This window comes from Schistocerca serialis, chromosome 1 (genome assembly GCF_023864345.2).
Source record: "Schistocerca serialis cubense isolate TAMUIC-IGC-003099 chromosome 1, iqSchSeri2.2, whole genome shotgun sequence".
Taxonomy (NCBI): Eukaryota; Metazoa; Arthropoda; class Insecta; order Orthoptera; family Acrididae; genus Schistocerca; species Schistocerca serialis.
This window is the reverse complement of record NC_064638.1, coordinates 115,855,846-115,875,299: the sequence shown is the minus strand read 5'-3', so window position 1 is coordinate 115,875,299 and position 19,454 is coordinate 115,855,846. Positions and strand designations below refer to the sequence as shown.

The window sequence follows — 19,454 nt, the reverse complement described above, 5'->3', positions numbered from 1 at the left end:
AGCAGTTAGTTGTGACCTGGCAGTGTTTGAGTTGGCACGCGGCACAAGTTCAGTCGGGGCGCGGCAGCAGCAGTGAGGTCCGGACCGCCATGACTCGCCTGACGGTTGCCGACACACACATGATTGGAGTGGCGACGACTTTGGTTGGTCGTCGGTCGGTCGTCTTGCCGAACGACGTGTATTTGGCCGCCGATCGCTTATGGGTTGGCTGCGTGTGCCGACTCGTGATTCGTCCCTATTACTGCACAGTCACTGCCGTTAGCATTGTCTGGTTCTTCGTGCAAGTGTTCGTGAAACTATGTGTAGTTTGTGTGATTTGACTGGCAAGTTATTTTAAATGTTGTCGGGGTACTGGCTCTGAGGAGTCGGTCGGTTGCGTAGCGCAGTGAGGAATTCTCGGCGGCGCGTAGTTTGGCAGAGGCGGTCTTTACGCGGCGTCGGAGAGTGTGGCGCTGTTCCCATTGCTACGAGGTACGTGGCTCACCGACCCTGGACACGAAAGTTGAGTTTTGATTTAACCTACCAGCAAATCACGACTGTTCACATTGTGTCGTTTGGAGATCGCTGTCGGCTGTTGGGATTTTTCCGCGAGCGACACGTGGTTTTCAAGTTGGAAAATTCTAGCCACCCTCCGGTGGAGTTTCACTGTATTTGGTTATTTGAATTGAAGTGCACCAGCGGAATCTTCTGCTTTGTGGCCGTTAACGTTCCGGTTACCCGCCCTGGGCGCTGACGTAAATTTCAGCCAGTGTAGTTTCCTCATCGTGTTGTTGTTGTCCAGCACGATGTGTAGTTTGCCAGCTCCGTGTATGGTTGGTTGTGGGCGCCAATATCTTCTACGTTGTTCTGTTGAACTCCCTGTTGTGCCCAGGTTGGGTGAAGTGAATGTTGTCTTGTCGGTGGGTCCGCTGATTGTCGGTCGGTTGAGTTGTCGTTGGATCGTGAATGGTTGGCTCGACTGCCTGTCTCACCTAAGCGAGCGTTGGTGTTTGAATTACAGGCCGACCCTCGAACATTTGGGCGCCGTTGTGTGTACTGCTTTATTTTTTAATTTCTTCTTGTTGTTCCTACTTGTATGGCTTCTAGCAGGTTTTGTGTTTTAAATTAGAGTTGTTTTACTCTTAAGACCTTCAGTCTAGTTTAGCATTTTGAAAAATTTTCAATTTTTAAGTCTAAGGCCTTCAGCCGGTTTGAGTTACAGTTGTTGGCTCTTAAGGCCTTCAGCCTAAATTAAAGAACTGTTTCACGTAAGAACTTTGATATTTAAAAAAAATTAATGTTTTGGAGTTTTAAGTGTTCGTCCTTCAGCCGATTTGAATGTAACCTATATACTTCAGCCTAACTATAGAATTGTTTTGAGATAAGGCTTGCCTTTTAAATTTCTGATTATGCTTACGTTTTAAGTTATTGGCCTTCAGCCGTTTATAAATTAAAGTGGCTTTCAGCCGGTAATTAAGTCCCAAAGATTAAAGCTGTATTTAAAAAAAAATTTGTGCTCTTGTAATGTTTCATCAAATAATAAAGTTGTATGTTCGAGTGTAACTGACAGCCTCTTATTTTGGGCCCTTTCCACAATTTATTCTATCTGTCCTGTCCTGCGGGTTAAGCAGGGCATTTCAATCTAATTACATCACAGGAAGCAGCGATACTGGAGACCGTTCGCCTCTAGCTCATGGAACTGTTGCATATGGCCAGAGAAGTGATTCGGTAACTGTGGGAGGTAGGCTGGATGCTCGCCAGTGCGTGGCGAGAATAGTTATTCCTACTTCCGTACCCTTGATGATCAGGATGTGACATACGTGGGTTCAGCAACTACCTGCTTCACGGCCTGGTAAAGCCAGGTTGTAATCTTTCTCACGTTAGAGTTCTCCCATTCAAGGGGAGAGCCGCCATCTTGTGCCCTGTTCGTGGGGAAACTAATTTGTATCTATCTCTCGAGAGAATGACGACGTCTAACTCGTTCCTACTTCCTGGGGCTTCCAAATTTGATTAACTAAAAGACAGTGTGTGGACAGAGCTTAAACCACGCGAAGAAAAAGACTACTATTTAAAGGTTCATATGCTGAAATTCAGGATCTTACACATAGCCATGAGCAGCATTCACAACGTATTAATATAACAAGGAAATCATTGCAGAAAATGACACGCGAAACATTGGTATACACTTAAGGGGAGACTGTCATTATTGATAAGCAAGTAAGCACGTGGTTGTAACACCGTGGTGGACAGCTTGCCGCTGTACTAGAGCAGGGTCGCCCTTAGAGTGCCAGACGGCAGGTGAAAACGGCGCGGGTGACGCGTGCGGGTCGAGTCTTGGCCTGTCTCGAGTTTCTCGACCTTATTGGAAGTGCCCGGAACAGCGCGATTCTTCATTTGCTATCATGTTGCGGCATTTCTCGGTCGGCGCACCTGTCTTCATTTCGGCAGAATAGCGATGTCGGCGTTGTTTATCTTTCGCTATTTATTCGTGGTATGAAGGACATTCACACGTGCAGTGGCTTTTTGGACAAAAAGAGGCAGTCTAGCGTCTGTTCTTAGATGAATGGGAGTGACAGAAGGAAAGGATGGGAGTTCTCGATATCTATTGTGCTGTCATATAATCAAAGATGACCGGAAATGTACTATCGAACATTGTAACACCATGCAGAAATAATATAAAGATTTAGATGACGATATAAGATCAGAAAAATACTACTATCAACAGACGCGATTCATTGTTCTGTACATCAAGAACCACTTTGTGCTAAATTTGCAGGCATTGAACACGTGATGAACATGGTAGTATGAATACTGCTAATGTTCTGAAGTCACATGCCTTCTCCCACAGTCATTTCAACAGTTTTCGCTGGAGAATTAATAATAGTAAGGAAACACTCGTACATTATTGCAGAGTATATTGGCTAACTCAAAGGAGCATGTCTGGAATTATTTTTCAATTTAGAATCTGCTATTGTTGAATTTTTGAAGCAAAAAGAAGAGCAGGAACTAAAATTAGAACATCCTTAATGGACTGCAGAAATCGTGATTTAAGTGGCACTGACTGGACTCTGCCCATAATAAGATAATGCAAGGTGGGAAACAGCTTATTTCAGATTTTATGAGGATCCGTTAAGAAAGAAAACCGCACAAGGAAGAGATAAATTCTGACAAAAAACACTATCCGTTTCCCTAAGCTCAGTGGCGTCAAGAAAACTCGAGGTTTGAAGAATTCATTGTGGTCTGAAAGAATTATAAGGGCAGTTTTATGAACATTTTGACGATACTGCCACTCCTAACATCTGTTTTAGAGACAGTTTGCCCTTTGATTTGAAAGTGCCCTTATGCGGCTGGAACTGATTATCCTGCAGTGTAATTCCCATTTCAGAAACAATTACTTTTACGTTAAAATTGTACAGGGCGTCTACATTGTGTACGTCAGATAGTTTCCACATCTCCGTAACAATGATGCAAAAGTGCTATAATATTCCTAAGCCGCGCCGTCTGAGGCGCCTCGCCACGGTTCGCGCGGCTCCCGCCCCCCCCCCTCCACCCCCCTCCCCGCCGGAAGTTCGAGTCCTCCCTCGGGCATGGGTGTGTAGGGACCGATGACCTCAGCAATTTGGTTGCGTAGGAACTTACCACCACCACCAATATTCCTATCAACGTATGTGTGTGAAAGACCGTTTTTAGATTTTGGAATTAAATAAGTGACGATTATGTTAGAACTTGGTTCCGAAGATCTGAGAAACTGTCCGCGACTGTTCGTATGCCGGCAGTTTGTACCACGCAAAATTTATAATATGTCTTCAATATTTCACAAGTAATTAAATAATACTGAAAATTTGATTTGTTTGTCGCCTATGTTATTGAGAAAAATGAAACCAAGTCGTATTCAGTGTGACCGCATTGCCATTTAAGTGTGACACGTTCGCAGTTTCTCCCTCTTCCCCCTCCTCACCTTCGGGTAGCGTGGCGTGGCGGTGCGGGAAGTTTGCAGCCAGTTGAGAGACTATCGCATGCAAGCCAAAGTCCTCTTTGCGAGCCGAATTCTTGGCCGTCCCTGCACTAGACGATAACTTCTATCTCTATGGTAGTGATACTGTGGGGAAATAATTTCGAGGTAAGTCAGAGAAATCAAAGAGGTATCTAACCACAAAAGAGGGCGGTCAAGGCAAGAAAGAAAGGAGAGGGATGGATTTGCAAAGTCTTCTTGCTTGATAGCAATGCTTATGGTAGTTTGCAGAATGCAACAGACTGCAATGATATTCCCACAAGGCAGTTGCTCGTGCCGGATTACAACAATGGCGCTTTATTACTGGTTCATTACCCTTCTCTGTGCAATGTGAGGATTAGTAATGGTTCAAATGGCTATGAGCACTATGGGACTTAACATCTGAGGTCATTAGTCCCCTAGAACTTAAAATTACGTAAACCTAACTAACCTAAGGGCATCACACACATCCATGCGCGACGCAGGATTCGAACCTGCGACCATAGCAGCACCGCGGTTCCAGACTGAAGGCCCTAGAATCGCCCCCTCCGTCCATCTCTGTCTCTCTCTCTTCCCCGCGCCCCTAACTTTGAGAGAACCACCTCTGAAGTTCATCACTCAAAATTGAGAGGATGGACAGATAATTGAAAACACTTCTTTTCCTAGAAATCGGGGAACGATTACGACTTCTCCAAATGCATTCAGAAAGTATACGCTTCTTCACGAAAGCATCGCTGATGTAGCGAATAAAGTGTCTGTCTGCGGAGCCGAGAGCCTTGTTCGATTGCCAAACGTATTCTGCAGATTTTTGATCTGTATTTTTTTCGTATTCAAATTGATAGGAATAGGGCAGTTAAGAAGGTAATCAATAAGGACTAATAACAATATAGCCAAATACATTTTTCAAACTACTTGTATTACTAAAGAATTAATATTTTAATCCTAGTTATCTTGGCTCTTTCACTCACTCTGTTACATGTCCTCACTTTTCTTTGTGCTTGTCATATAAAAATTCAGAGAAAATATACTTGTGATACCAAGAACATGTAATTGATGCAATAATGGCGCTCTTACATCGTTCCTTTCGATGAAAACAGACTTGGTTCACATTTCGAAATATTTATTTTCCGGAAATTCGACGGATACGACAAAATCGCCTGAAAAATTGGTGCTGAAAGTTGATCGTCAATTACGCTATGAATCGTTTTCGCATGCATTTTTTTTTTAAATTTTGTAATGGAACTAGAGACATCTTCTATTTCCGTCAATGTGTATGATTAAAAATTCACACATTTTACGCTTTGCTCGAAGGTGCGTTTCAGTTTACTCTGGTTTGCAGGGTTTGTGAGAATGTGATGGAGTCGTGATGCGGCATACGTCATCACAGTGTGCCGTGGTGCGCAGGTCGTCGGAGGAGCTGGACAACATCCTGAGCACGTACGACGAGTTCGTGTTCGCGCGCACGTCGCCCACGCAGAAGCTGAGCATCGTGGAGAGCTGCCAGCGCCTGGGCTACATCGTGGCCGTCACAGGCGACGGCGTCAACGACGCGCCAGCGCTCAAGCAGGCCGACATCGGCGTCGCCATGGGCGTCACCGGCTCAGACGTCGCCAAGCAGGCAGGTGACAGCACCGCAGCAAGACCAGCCCTCGATACGAGCGCCAGGCACACCGAGTAGATGTCTCTGCGTCCTCTATACGTGTAGCACTTGCTCAGACAGTGTAGAGCACACATGAAGTGGTATGCAAAAGTTCCCCAAATATCTTCTCTTTATTTATTTATCTACACGTCGAGTTTCGTAGGACCAAATTGAGGAGCAAATCTCCAACGTCATGGAACGTGTCAGTACATGAAATTACTACATAAAGGTAGTAACAGATAAAAATAAAGTGTTTATGAACCCGAAAAAAGTCCGTCCATAAGTTTAAATAAACGCAATGAACAATACAATTAGAATCATCTTAATTATTCAAGGAAGTCCTCAACAGAATAGAAGGAGTGACTCATGAGGAAACTCTTCAGTTTCGATTTGAAAGCGCGTGGATTACTTCTAAGATTTTTGAATTCGAGTGATAGCTTATTGAAAATTAATGCAGCAGTATACTGTACACCTTTTTGCACAAGAGTTAAGGAACTCCGATGCAAATGCAGATTTAATTTCTACCGAGTATTAACTGAGTGAAAGCCGGTTATTCTTGGGAATAAGCTGATACTGTTAACAAGAAATGGCAGTAAGGAATATATATATACTTAGAGGCCAATGTCAGAATACCCAGACTCGTGAACAGGATCGACAAGACATTCGTGAACTTACACCACCTATTGCCCGAACCGACCGTTTCTGAGCCAAAAATATCCTTTTAGAATGGGAAGAGTTACGGCAAAATATAATACCATACGACATAAGACTAATATTCGTGTCGAACGACCACTCACTTCAGATACCGTTCGAACAGTAAAAATGGCAGCATTAAGTCTTTGAACAAGATCCTGAACGTGAGCTTTCCACGACAGTTTACTATCTATCTGAACACCTAGAAGTTTGAACTGTTCAGTTTCATTAATCATATGCCCATTCTGTGAAATTAAAACGTCGGATTTTGATCTGATGTGTGTTAGAAACTGTAAAAACCGAGTCTTACTGTGACTTAGCGTTAATTTTCGACACGCCATGAACTTAGGTCATAAACTGCACTATTTTCAAGGAGGCCAATGATGCACACAACATCATTTACCACCAAGCTAGTGTCATCAGGAAACAGAAACATTTTAGAGTTACTTGTAATACAAGATGGCATATCATTTATACAAATAACGAACAGAAGTGGCCCCAACACTGATCCCTGGGGCACCCCCCCCACCCCCCCGCTCTCCCCATTTTTTGACTGTACCACACACTCAGACTTTTTGCTGTCTGTTGTTAAAATAAGAGGTCAACCATTGTGAGCTATTCCCCATATTCCATAATGGTTCAACTTCTGGAGCAATATTTTGTAATCAACACAATCAAACGCCTTAGTTAAATCAAAAAAATTGCCTAGCGTTCGAAACCTTTTGTTTAACCCATCCAGTACCTCACAGAGAAAAGAAACTATAGTATTTTCAGTTGTTAAACGACTTCTAAAGCCAAACTGTACATTTAATAGCAAATTATGTGATATGAAATGATCAATTATCCTTCCATAGACAGCCTTTTCAATAACTTTAGTAAACACTGATGGCATAGAAATAGGTCTAAACTGTCTAAGTTATCCCTTTCTCCCTTTTCACAAAGCGGCTTTGCTATTGAGTACTTAAGTCGTTCAGGAAACTGACAATTCCTAAAGGAGAAATTACAAATATGGCTAAATACAGGGCTAAAATGTGCAGCACAGTACTTTAACATTCAGCTAGGCACTCCATCATATCCATGAGAGTCCTTAGTCTTCATTCATTTAATTATTGACTCAATCTCCCCCTTGTCTATATCACAGAGGAGTATTTCGCACATCAATCTCTGAAAGGCATTTGCCAAGAGATTTTATGTAAAAACTAAATTTTTATTCAATTCACCAGCATTGCTCAGAAAGTCATTGTTAAATACTGTACATATATCTTATTTATCGGTAACAGAAATATTTTTCCTACGAACTGAGTTTATATCGTCGACCTTGTGTTGCTGACCAGACACTTCCCTCACAACTTATCATGTGGTTTTAATTTTGTCCTGTGAGTTAGCTATTCTGTTTGCGTACTACATACTCTTTGCTTTCCTAAAAACATTTTTAAGCACCTTACAATGCTGTTGTAATGGGCTACCGTAACTTGATTGTGACTACTTCAAACATTTTGATATAATTCCAGCTTTGTTCGACATGATATCCTTATCCCACTAGTCAGCCACGAGGGCTGCCTATTACTGCCAGTATCCAGTTTAGAACATTCTAACGGAAAGCAACTCTCAAAGAGCATGAGAAATGTGTTAAGCAAAGCATTATATTTATCATCTATGTTATCGGCACCATTAACATCTTGCCACTCTTGTTTCGTGACAAGGTGTAAAAAACTCTCTATTCCTGTTGGATTAACTTTCCTACATAGTTTCTAGTTACATGTGACCTTTGTTTGAGAAGAAAAGCCTTTTAGTGTAAAATTTGTGCATCATGGTCTAACACAGTGCCCATCTAGTAATGAATAAAAATATTGTCTATGGCTATGCTACTGTTCCACTCCACCCTAGTTGGAAAAAACATAGTCTGCATCGTGGTCGTGCGGTAGCGTTCTCGCTTCCCGCGCCCGTGTTCCCGGGTTCGATTCCCGGCGGGGTCAGGGATTTTCTCTGCCTCGTGATGACTGGGTGTTGTGTGATGTCCTTAGGTTAGTTAGGTTTAAGTAATTCTAAGTGCTAGGGGACTGATGACCATACCTGTTAAGTCCCATAGTGCTCAGACCCATTTGAACCATTTTTTTTTAATTTAGGAGATCCGTCAACATCCTTTTTCTTGCACCAGCACATACAAAATTTATTTTGGAATTACGACATACAATTAATTTCCGGTACTTCCCATAAAGTGAATCAAGAACCCTCTCTAACTTGAACAGAAATGCTCTGAAGTCAGAGTTAGGGGACCTATAACCAACAAAAATTAGAAGTTTAGTTTCACTAAATTCAACTGCCCCTGCACAATATTCAAACATCTGTTCAGTGGCGTGCCCGAATACTGTTTTTTACGATGGCCACTCCCCCACCTGGCAAAGAACTACTTGAAAAACAGCCAGCTAATCTGTATCCTGGTAAAGGAAGCCTCCGAATTGTCAAATTATTTAAGTCGTGCTCCAATATACCAATAATTTCAGAGTCAACATCTATAGGCAGTTCACTAACTTTATCCCTAATACCGCTTACATTTTCATGAAATATGCTAATTCCTTCTCTACTTGGAAGCATGACATCCTCTGAAGGTGAGCCCTTAGTTAGAGGGACTTGGTTTAAGCACGTACACCTGTCAGCTGACCTCAGTCTAAAAAAGGTGCAACGCTAATGCCAACTACTACAGGAATTTTTCCATGAGTGATCCCACCACTACCCACCACACTGTCACCCACAAGCTTTGCCAGCCTCCCCTCTCCATACCTATTGAGGCGCAGGCCATACCTAGTGAAACCCGTTCTACTGATAGACAAAACTGGCACCACTCCAACGTGATCCATGCCCCGTACCGTCAGTGCCTTCTCCAGCCCATGTTAACGCGCCTTACAGCCGCATCAAGATGAAGCAGATCATGACGCTGAAACACTCGCACGAAACTCACATTGGTGCCACCAGTTTGAGTAGCTTTCTTTACCAGGCCACCACCTACACCACATTCCCCGTCTCTATCAAGACAATTCCCTTCTCCACCCACTATTATTACCTGATCCTCCTCCGGAAAATTCCTACGTAACTCCCCTACGCTGTCAGTGACCTGAGCCAACTCTGCCAACCCTGCACTTCTCTATCCCTATCTGTATACTCGTATGTGTTGAAAGGTGGCTACACTGAGCCACAGCGCCAGAGATTGCGCCAAAGAGTTTTATTCCGCCGCCTCCACTGGCTGTGCTTGTTGAGAAGTAGCAGTAGTCAGTCGTTGTTGAGATGTGGTGGTAGTTAGTGCTTTGGAGAGAGGATGTTGATACCTGTACTATTTGAGGCCATGTTGCGTGCAGATGTTTTGATGGGCTAGACACCAGATGGTGTTCGAATGGAGATATTGTAATGATCAGAGTACTTTTCGTCAATATATATAAAGGTAAAGAAAATTTTTTTATTTCAAATGTGTGAAACAATAATGCCCCTGGTCACAGGTTCAGTCACCAAAGTATTTGGCTCTTGTTCTTGTATTAGACTGTATTTCTGGTTTCGATGTGCAATTATAGTATTTCTGTTTACAGAATGAGATTTTCACTCTGCAGCGGAGTGTGCGCTGATATGAAACTTCCTGGCAGATTAAAACTGTGTGCCCGACCGAGACTCGAACTCGGGACCTTTGCCTTTCGCGGGCAAGTGCTCTACCATCTGAGCTACCGAAGCACGACTCACGTCCGGTACTCACAGCTTTATTTCTGCCAGTACCTCGTCTCCTACCTTCCAAACTTTACAGAAGCTCTCCTGCGAACCTTGCAGAACTAGCACTCCTGAAAGAAAGGATATTGCGGAGACATGGCTTAGCCACAGCCTGGGGGATGTTTCCAGAATGAGATTTTCACTCTGCAGCGGAGTGTGCGCTGATATGAAACTTCCTGGCAGATTAAAACTGTGTGCCCGACCGAGACTCGAACTCGGGACCTTTGCCTTTCGCGGGCAAGTGCTGTTTATTTTTTTTAACTACTTCAGTATAAATGGTATTTAAAATATCTTGTCTTATTGAGGAAGAACCGTGCCAGATGTGTACGTTGAATCACACTTCCACACACAGAACAGTTACACTTGTGCTTTGTTGTTCGTAGTTTTTGTTTCGTAGCTTTTATAGTTGCTGGGGACTTAATTAATTAATTGTGTTAACGGAAGTTTTCTTTCATTCTTTGTTGTTATTCTGTGCAGTCAGATTGCGTACTAATACCAGTCAGGGCCAACCGTTTACGAGACTTCGTAATCGGACAGACAGCTACTAAAAATAAAAATTATTTTCATTTATTTAATTAAGCCCCCATGCAGTGTATATTGAAGGCGCTTGCTCACGTCTTTCTATGTATGCAGGCCGCGCTCAGGAAATGCTGTAAGGATTTTCATCCAGTTTTGACTAACAGATGCACTGATTCACGATTTTTGAATATAATTTATAAATATTTCGGAGAAGTTGACTGATTTATGTTGAATTACATTTAAGTTACGAAAACGACGCGACTGCTACCTATCAAAGAGCCACCATAACTCGAGGGAGCAGCAGTGCCTCAACAGTGCAGCAAGCGAAATTTAAATTGCACGTTGTGTGATGGTCTAGCGGCAGTCTGACCCTAGCAGCCGAGCAGAGCAGACATGCTGTTTGTCTTTGCCTGCAGCGCGAGCACTCTCGCCTTGTTTACTCCATCTGGCCGACACTAACATGACACCATAGCACGACAAGATAATGGCGAATCAATACTGAAAATCAACACTGAAATTCGCTTTTAGACTTTGCTAGACCAAAAGCACTCGATCTCGAGTGACCAGGATCCCGGACACCAACATCGTCGGAATCCATTTTTTGATCGTAAATAAGACGGTTTATGTGAAACTTATAAACAAGGTTGTTCTAAAGATGAAGCAAGGACTCTGCGCTCTGCCACGCAGATGGAAATGTTGTCAATATCGAGGACTGTGGCCTACATGCATATTTGGACGTCCATCCAAACCTCTGGCGGCTGAGGTTGTGACGATATCCTTTCCCTAAAATTTAAAAACAAAACTTGTGGCAGAAAAATGGACCAAGTTAAGACGTATCCAGTCCTCAACAAAGTACGTCAGCTGCCCATTGAACTCCAACATTTAGTACCATCACACCTCCAAATAAGAGACTGCCGAATCATAATTATTTATATATGTGTTGTTGGCTCTTTTGGACATGTCCAAAACAGCAAACACAATTGTGATCCTCCAGCTACTCTGAATCAAGACAAAAAAGAATTAATGACATTAATTGACAGTGGGCATTTATTTATATCAATGGGGTAAGTTGAAAATTTGTGCCAGATTGGCACATGTCCGAAAGAACAGACACCACATATAAAATTCAGGTGATGACAGCCGGCCGCGCGGGTTAGCCACGCGGTCTAGGGCGTCTTGTCACGGTGCGCGCATCTTCCCCCGTCGGAGGTTCGAGTCCTGCCTCGGGCATGGGTGTGTGTGTTGTCCTTAGCGTACCTTAGTTCAAGATAGATTAAGTAGTGCGTAAGCCTAGGGACCGATAACCTTAGCAGCTTGGTGCTATAGTCCTTACCAAAAATTTCCAATTTTGATGACAGCCAATGATCCCTTCAGAGCAGATGCACACCAGGCCCGAACTCTTACAGTAATCGGCGAAATGCCGCAAGTAATGAGGCTAGTGAGAAGGAGCACATCATCAGTAGTGAGTGGTATCAGTTGAGAATTTGGGTCTGGCAACAGTCCGTCCAGTCCCTGTGACCACTGTGTCTGGCTGGCGTATTGGTCAACACATCTGTCTACTAAGTAGGAGACCTGGGTTCGAATCCCAGTCCAGCACTAATCTTGTGTAACACCGAAAATGCAGATGAAATACCTTCTGCAACATCCAAATTTTTTCAAAGTATAATATGTCTTGTACTGTACTTCTGATTATGAATAAGTAATATTCATTGCAGAACTATATTTAATCTGTAAAAGCGTATACAGGGTGTTACAAAAAGGTACGGCCGAACTTTCAGGAAACATTCCTCACACACAAATAAAGAAAAGATGTTATGTGGACAGGTGTCCGGAAACGCTTAATTTCCATGTTAGAGCTCATTTTAGTTTCGTCAGTATGTACTGTACTTCCTCGATTCACTGCCATGATTTCATACGGGATACTCTACCTGTGCTGCTAGAACATGTGCCTTTACAAGTACGACACAAATGTGGTTCATGCACGATGGAGCTCCTGCACATTTCAGTCGGTGTTCGTACGCTTCTCAACAACAGATTCGGTGACCGATGGATTGGTAGAGGCGGACCAATTCCATGGCCTCCATGCTCTCGTGACCTCAACCCTCTTGACTTTCATTTATGGGGGCATTTGAAAGCTCTTGTCTTCGCAACCTCGGTACCAAATGTAGAGACTCTTCGTGCTCGTATTGTGGACGGCTGTGATACAATACGCCATTCTCCAGGGCTGCATCAGCGCATCAGGGATTCCATGCGACGGAGGGTGGATGCATATTTCCTCGCTAACGGAGGACATTTTGAACATTTCCTGTAACAAAGTGTTTGAAGTCACGCTGGTACGTTCTGTTGTTGTGTGTTTCCATTCCATGATTAATGTGATTTGAAGAGAAGTAATAAAATGAGCTCTAACATGGAAAGTAAGCGTTTCCGGAGACATGTCCACATAACATATTTTCTTTCTTTGTGTGTGAGGAATGTTTCCTGAAAGTTTGGTCGTATCTTTTTGTAACACCCTGTATATTTCTGACTGTATATAATTGATTGTAATTATAATGTAATTATTCTATGTTGCTGGGTAATAGCCAAGGGAGCTTTAATATATCGACAGCAATGACCAAATGCCAGTAGCAGTGCCGTTGTTTATCTCTGCGTATGGAGAGAGTCTGTAACGCTGCGAACCGAGAGGAAGCAGAGACGCGGTGTGCAGCTGTGATCGCGCCAGTGTATGCGCTCCTAATTCGTTAACACGCAAGAATTGAGAGCACAGTAGTAGTGGGCAGGTGGAGGAAGCTGCATTTATAACTGCTGCCTGGCCCATAATTATCTGTCGCTCTGGAGGCGACTCGGGGTCTCAACCACCACCAGCAGCAGCAGCAGCAGTAACAGCGGCAGCTCAGCTTTGTCGTCGGCCACATACTTCGTCGTCTGCACAACTTCAACATCGTAAGACCGTTAAGTGAAAGAATATAACCCTGTATGGGTATTACTCAAAGGGATTTCTTTCCGAAACTATGACTAACTTGAATAATAATCTGCAATCGTCAAAACTTGTAGGGCACCTGTGTTGTCATTGTCCTCAGACATTATTACCAAACAGCGTCCATTTCCTTTCCATAAAGACTTCGACTGTCGTAAAAAATATGAAAATTGATTAACTATTTACTGCCAGTTTTGTTTGTTTGCTAATGACCAGTTTCAGTCTAAATTTTCTGCCTCAGTAACTATTCATTCTTGTATTTGCGTAACAGAGGCTTAAGTAATTTGCAATTTTGAGTATTAATTCCATTTACTTAAAGTAATGTAAAATTTCATTGGCAAAACTAATAACTAAAGATACAGCACAAAGATTGCACTATTTCATTTACTCACTTAGCGAGTGACTTCTGCTTTCTTGGTATGTATTTTATGGTTGTCATATTAAAAGTAAAATCAGTTGCTCGTTTGGTTAAAGTAAGTTCAATTCAATCTGTCAATAACCAAAAGTAGATTGCTTGCCTTTTTCTAAATTTTGCATTAGTTACACTGAGGCTACTCAAAGTCAATTTTCACATAACGAAGTTGTAGTTACCGGTAGTAATGTATTTAACCAGTAATTTCATTTAACTTTACTTTCAAAATTTAGTATTTTAAAGTAACTGAAAACTCAGTTCTTTCTTATTCATTTATATTCTCGTGTACTGTTGTGTTGTGAAAAAGCGTGACAACCTTCTGTTTCCAGGCCAGTGACTATTTGCTTAAATTTCTTTACCATTACCTTTCTTAAGATTCTGGAGATTCATTGCTCTAGCTGTCTGGCGACCGTTTGATTATCCTCTTTTGAGCCAATCAATATTTTTTGTATTATCAGCATTTTATGTATTAAATATTACGTGGTGCCCTTTTCCCCCCTGTGTGGTTCGTGAGCGATTGCACTACATTCTACCTATTTCAAAATTATCATCAGTATTTAGATTAGGTTTTAAATAGATTCTTCCTTCAGAAGGGTGTGTTGTACAATTTCCTCCTACTAACCGGTATTATTTTTCTTCTTTAACGGTCAATTATATCGGAATCCGGTAGACCGATTAGGAAGGTGGGGCGGCGCGGTTCCTTTCTGGGTTTAAACCAGCGCCTGCCTGTGAACTTGTCGCAGCAGAGCGCCGGTAGGAAAGCCGAGCAGAAACCTAACGTACTGCAACTCGTACCAGGGTGCATAAAACGTAACTATTCTAAAAACCGGTAAAAGGGCTTAATTTTGAATGAAAAGTGGAAATACTCGCAAAACGTCGGTATATTCTGAAGTTTAGAATTGCAAGTTCACTGCCAAGCCCGTGCTAATGCTAACACAGTCATGCACAAACACTTTCATTCACGTTAGCAAGTTTAGGGTAACATATTTCCCGAAATCTGAACAGCTGCTAAACACGGATCGTTCTTAAATGAAAATGCTCGCCACACTACTAAGTTTATCGGTGCCTAATGCACCCAAGTTTTTGGTCACCGATCTGCTCAATATGCCTCGCGGAATTACTGTATTTTCTCATACACAAAATTGCTTTAAAAATCCATACTTTCTAAAGAAAAACACCGGAATAAATATGCCTTCTCTTTAAATCCTTTTTGAGGCATGTAGCCTCCATTGTCAGATTACGTGACTTCCATCACAGGATATGGTACCTCCACTGACGCCAATGGTTCTCCCAGTAACTTATGCGGTGGCATTCACGGCATCTTCGCCAGCCCAGACACAACAGACCGATGCTATAGTACCAGAACAGCCCTCCATGGACCAATGCCTGGCCTATTAGTCAGCTTGGCCAGTGGTAGAACTCTGTCTGTTGACATTCATTGCACAGAATTCTACAGGCACCGCTCACCGCAGGATTGAGTTATCATACTAACCGAAGCCTTTGTGCTGGCGAGTCATGAGCCAATGCCATCATCCAACACGGAAAGCCACAAACGAAAACAGTGTTCACTGAAGTGCCAAAAGCAGCACCGCAGGACTATGTTGGCACATGGTAGCTTCCACCTGCCGGATGAAGACGAACTGATCCAGCAGGATGCCAACCATGAGGCTGGCACCATTGATACCGACTCCAGCCCTGCAGAATGGATGGCAAGATGGACGGCATCTATCAGCCAGTCCCCTATGGCAAACTGTGATCAGCAGGAAGGTTCCAGTGCAAGCCGAAAAGCCACTCAGTGGCTTCCAAAAATCAACCACTACGATCTTATCGAACACGAATAGAGTTCTGTGCCCACGCTGCGGGCCAAGGACGTTGAGACCGTGCGGGACCCCAATCTGGGGCATGGTGAGGTTTCAATAACAGCGGAAGGACTGCAGTAGGTGGGGTGTGACGTCACTCATGATGCTAGCTTCTCTCCTCCATCATACTGCCTAACCACCACGCCGCCAGGCTTACTGCTTGGCCACAATGAATATCAACATCGTTAGCTCCCCTTCCAAGATCGAAATTCTGAGAGGAACAATACAAGCTACAGCAGTTGTCTTCGCATTCCTGCAAGGAGCGCAACAAACGCACTCTTTTATGATTATGCAACCTATGTGGTGTCTGGTGGTCCCACAGACACTGGTGAGGCGATTTTAGTGTGTGAAGGCGGTGAAGCCACTGACATCGCGTATCTTCTGTGTGCTCGAGGATTAACAGTCGCTGCACTGGACAACCGATTTACTAATTCTTATGCACTTTTGGGCACCACCAAACATTGTGACTGGGCTAGATTGTACTCCTCTGACATTGCGCCCTTTTTCCTAGGACGGTATGAACATAGTGCCTCACCTCCCGGACCTGGACTGCCGTCAGCAAGTCGGCACATTATGGGCCAACAGTGAACAACATCACTCCCGATGCTCCTCTACTTTAGCGTGGTGGCTCCTCTGCGCCAAATTAGCAATCTGCAAGACACTTATGCCATTTGCGAAGGACACGGCTGCGTGTCTCTGACAGATCCTGGATTTTTACTATACAGTGCTCAGGAACATCAACACTCTACTCCCATCAACGGACAGACAACGAAAACGACACTGCATAGAGACTCACGTACTATCATTGACAAAATACCGTTTATAAGGCGCCAAAGTTCGCTCGCGACGACACAACCCAACGGTCACAGAGATTCCCACTTATGCGCCACATTGTGATAGATATGCGCTAACGTCGTTGCTGGTTAATCGCATACCTTACAGCGCGAAAAGGTCGCTTCTATACAAGCCAAGCAACCATACCGAAAGGCATACAGGATCATTTTCGTCAACTTTATGGGGAAAGAACCATAGAGGATGAAGTGTTACATTAAGTGACACACACTATTGACAGGCCAACAGTGACTTTATTAACGAAGGAAATCTCGCTTGAAGAGGCGGGGGACGCTTTGGACCAGAGTGCAGTTAATAAATCTGGAGGACCTGATAGATTACCAATCGAGTTTTACCAGATCTTTCATTGCTTCATGACGCCCCATTGGACTACAATGTTCAGCAAACTCGTGTCCCTGGACTGCAGTGTAGCACCTACATTTGTTCAAGGACTTTAGATACTGGTTCAGTAGCCAACAGGAAGGCAATCAGTCAGTGACTATTGGCCACTTTCGCGGTCCAGTCATACAATTTGTAAACTATGTGTCTTTCGGTATGAGCACTGATCTTCGAATATGTAGTAGAAATGGCCCGTCAGTTCTAAATGAATAACGAGTGGATGCTTCCCACACTTTTTTCGTCGATGCTTCCTATACATAACAGAAAAAGAGATTTTGCGATTCTCTCTTTGGAGCTCATTTTTCCAGTGTCGATAACAATTCAGCAAGCAGTTGCCAAAAGAAAAAAAATCCTTAATGTGAGTCGACAGAAAACGTTTCTATTTCACTGAAGAACATTGCTTATGAACATCGAAATTTCCAAGAAAAGTATGAAACGAAGTACTTTTACTGTGAACCATGAAATATAGAAATCTGCTTAAAATATAAAATTGTTAATGGTGTACCAGTTCTATAAAGCATTAACCAAATTACTCACTATATGATAATTAAGAGTGGTTAATTGTAATTAATAATCTTAATATTTTGATTTATATTGTTCGTAATTACGATTTTTGGTGTATAAAAATGTACACCAGTACCACTAGTACATTTTAAACAGATAATATGATTCAAAACAAAAATTCTTAAATTCCCACTTATTCTGAAAATTTCGTCGTTCATGAGAAATTTTCGGTTTACTGCACTACTGAAATGTATTAATATTTGTTGTGTAACATAAAATAATAGAATTTCTTAATGAAAACTGATATACCACAGATGTGTCGTCGGGGATCCAAATGCTACAGTTCATGTTTACGAAAATATAAAAACAAAGTGAAGCAGCTAATATGTCTTTTCAGAATTGATAATTATATATTGGAAAACTTTTGTTGATGGTAGTTCGTGTTAATTAAAATTCAAGAAATTGCTTTCCCGCAAAATGTGAAAGCTCTTAAAAACAATACTCATATGAAATTAACTCCGTATTCGGAATCAATTATTAGTGCGAGAAGGTATTTACATTCATGACGTCAGAGAATCCTCCTGTCTGATCCAGAATTACTGACATCAATCTTGCGATAATATTTCAAGTAATTATTAAAAATAAAATTACCCCTAAAATAAAGATAGTAAAGCAACAGATGGTAAGTATGAGGAAGAAAACCTTAATTTTATCATTGTTCTCAAGATAAACATTTTTTGCTAACTATCCGAAACTTATTCCTTGCTCGAGTTCGTCGTACTTACTGTATCTATATCAATTAAGAGAAAATAGAGTTTACTTTAGACTTACATACTAATATGTGCAGGAATAAGCTTGTAGAACGAAAATTATTTTCTGTTTCACCAGGCAGCGGACATGATTTTGCTTGATGACAACTTCGCTACCATCGTCACAGGCGTGGAGGAGGGTCGTGTGATTTTTGACAACCTCAAGAAATCCATTGCATACACATTGACCTCCAACACGCCCGAGATGCTTCCTTTCGCCGTTAGCGTCCTCGCAAAGGTAATATTTTTTTGTGTCCTGCTCACTTCTTAAACTTGTATGTGTTTCTTACTACTGTTCTCAGATGTACAGTCAATCGGAACGCAGCATGCACTTGACTCCCTTGTGGGAGGAGTAAGTTAAAATCCTCATTGGGTCATTCAGAATTAGATTTTCTGTGGTGTCTCTGAAACGTTCAGAGAAAATGTCGGGATGGTTCCTTTAATAGAACACGACCGATTTCATTTCCAGTCTGAGGGTGGGTTCAGTCCTTGATAGCTCTCATTGTTCGCTAAATGTTAAATTCTAATCTTCTTTCCCTACTTCAACAGCTCTCAATTATTTAGTAGTACCTTCTAGTCAGAGTAAAACTGTTTGCCACAGCAGCAGTCAGACTCGCACTCTTATCTTCGGTCAACTGTGCTTTTGCCTGATTGAGCTACCTAGGACGAACATTTAACTCCTTTTTATAACTTTTGTTCTGCCCGTATCACTTTGCTATTTTATAGACTCCAGAGGCGCTCTGCTACGTACCTTGTTCAACTTGCATTCCTGAAACACAGGACGCTACAAAGAAATGTCTTAGCCACAGCGAGAGTGTGTGATTTTTTGGAACTTACTTGCAGATTAAGAAAAAACCATGTGCCATATCGGTTCGTGAGTGGTGCTCAGACAAAGAGGATTTTTTCTATGGTAGACGAGATTCCTGGTTTGAGAACCGGTCTGGCACTCATTCTGAGTGGAAATTTCAATACAGCTCCCAGTCCACCGTAGAGTGAAAGACTTTGTAAAGATAGATTGCCAATTGCATCACTAACAAAGATATACAGAGTGTAACATAATTAATACGGGAAACTGACAAGGCTGAAAGTAAATAG

General features: G+C 42.4%; 1 protein-coding gene across 1 annotated transcript in view; it reads left to right on the top strand.

Moving 5' to 3' along the window:
- LOC126445064 (sodium/potassium-transporting ATPase subunit alpha-2-like) overlaps positions 1 to 19,454 on the top strand; it is a 161,707-nt gene that overhangs the window by 115,267 nt on the left and 26,986 nt on the right. The window contains exons 7-8 of the mRNA XM_050090974.1: positions 5,375 to 5,592; positions 18,443 to 18,597. Of these exons, the coding sequence (XP_049946931.1) occupies positions 5,375 to 5,592; positions 18,443 to 18,597 (373 nt within the window). The remainder of the gene's footprint in view (positions 1 to 5,374; positions 5,593 to 18,442; positions 18,598 to 19,454) is intronic.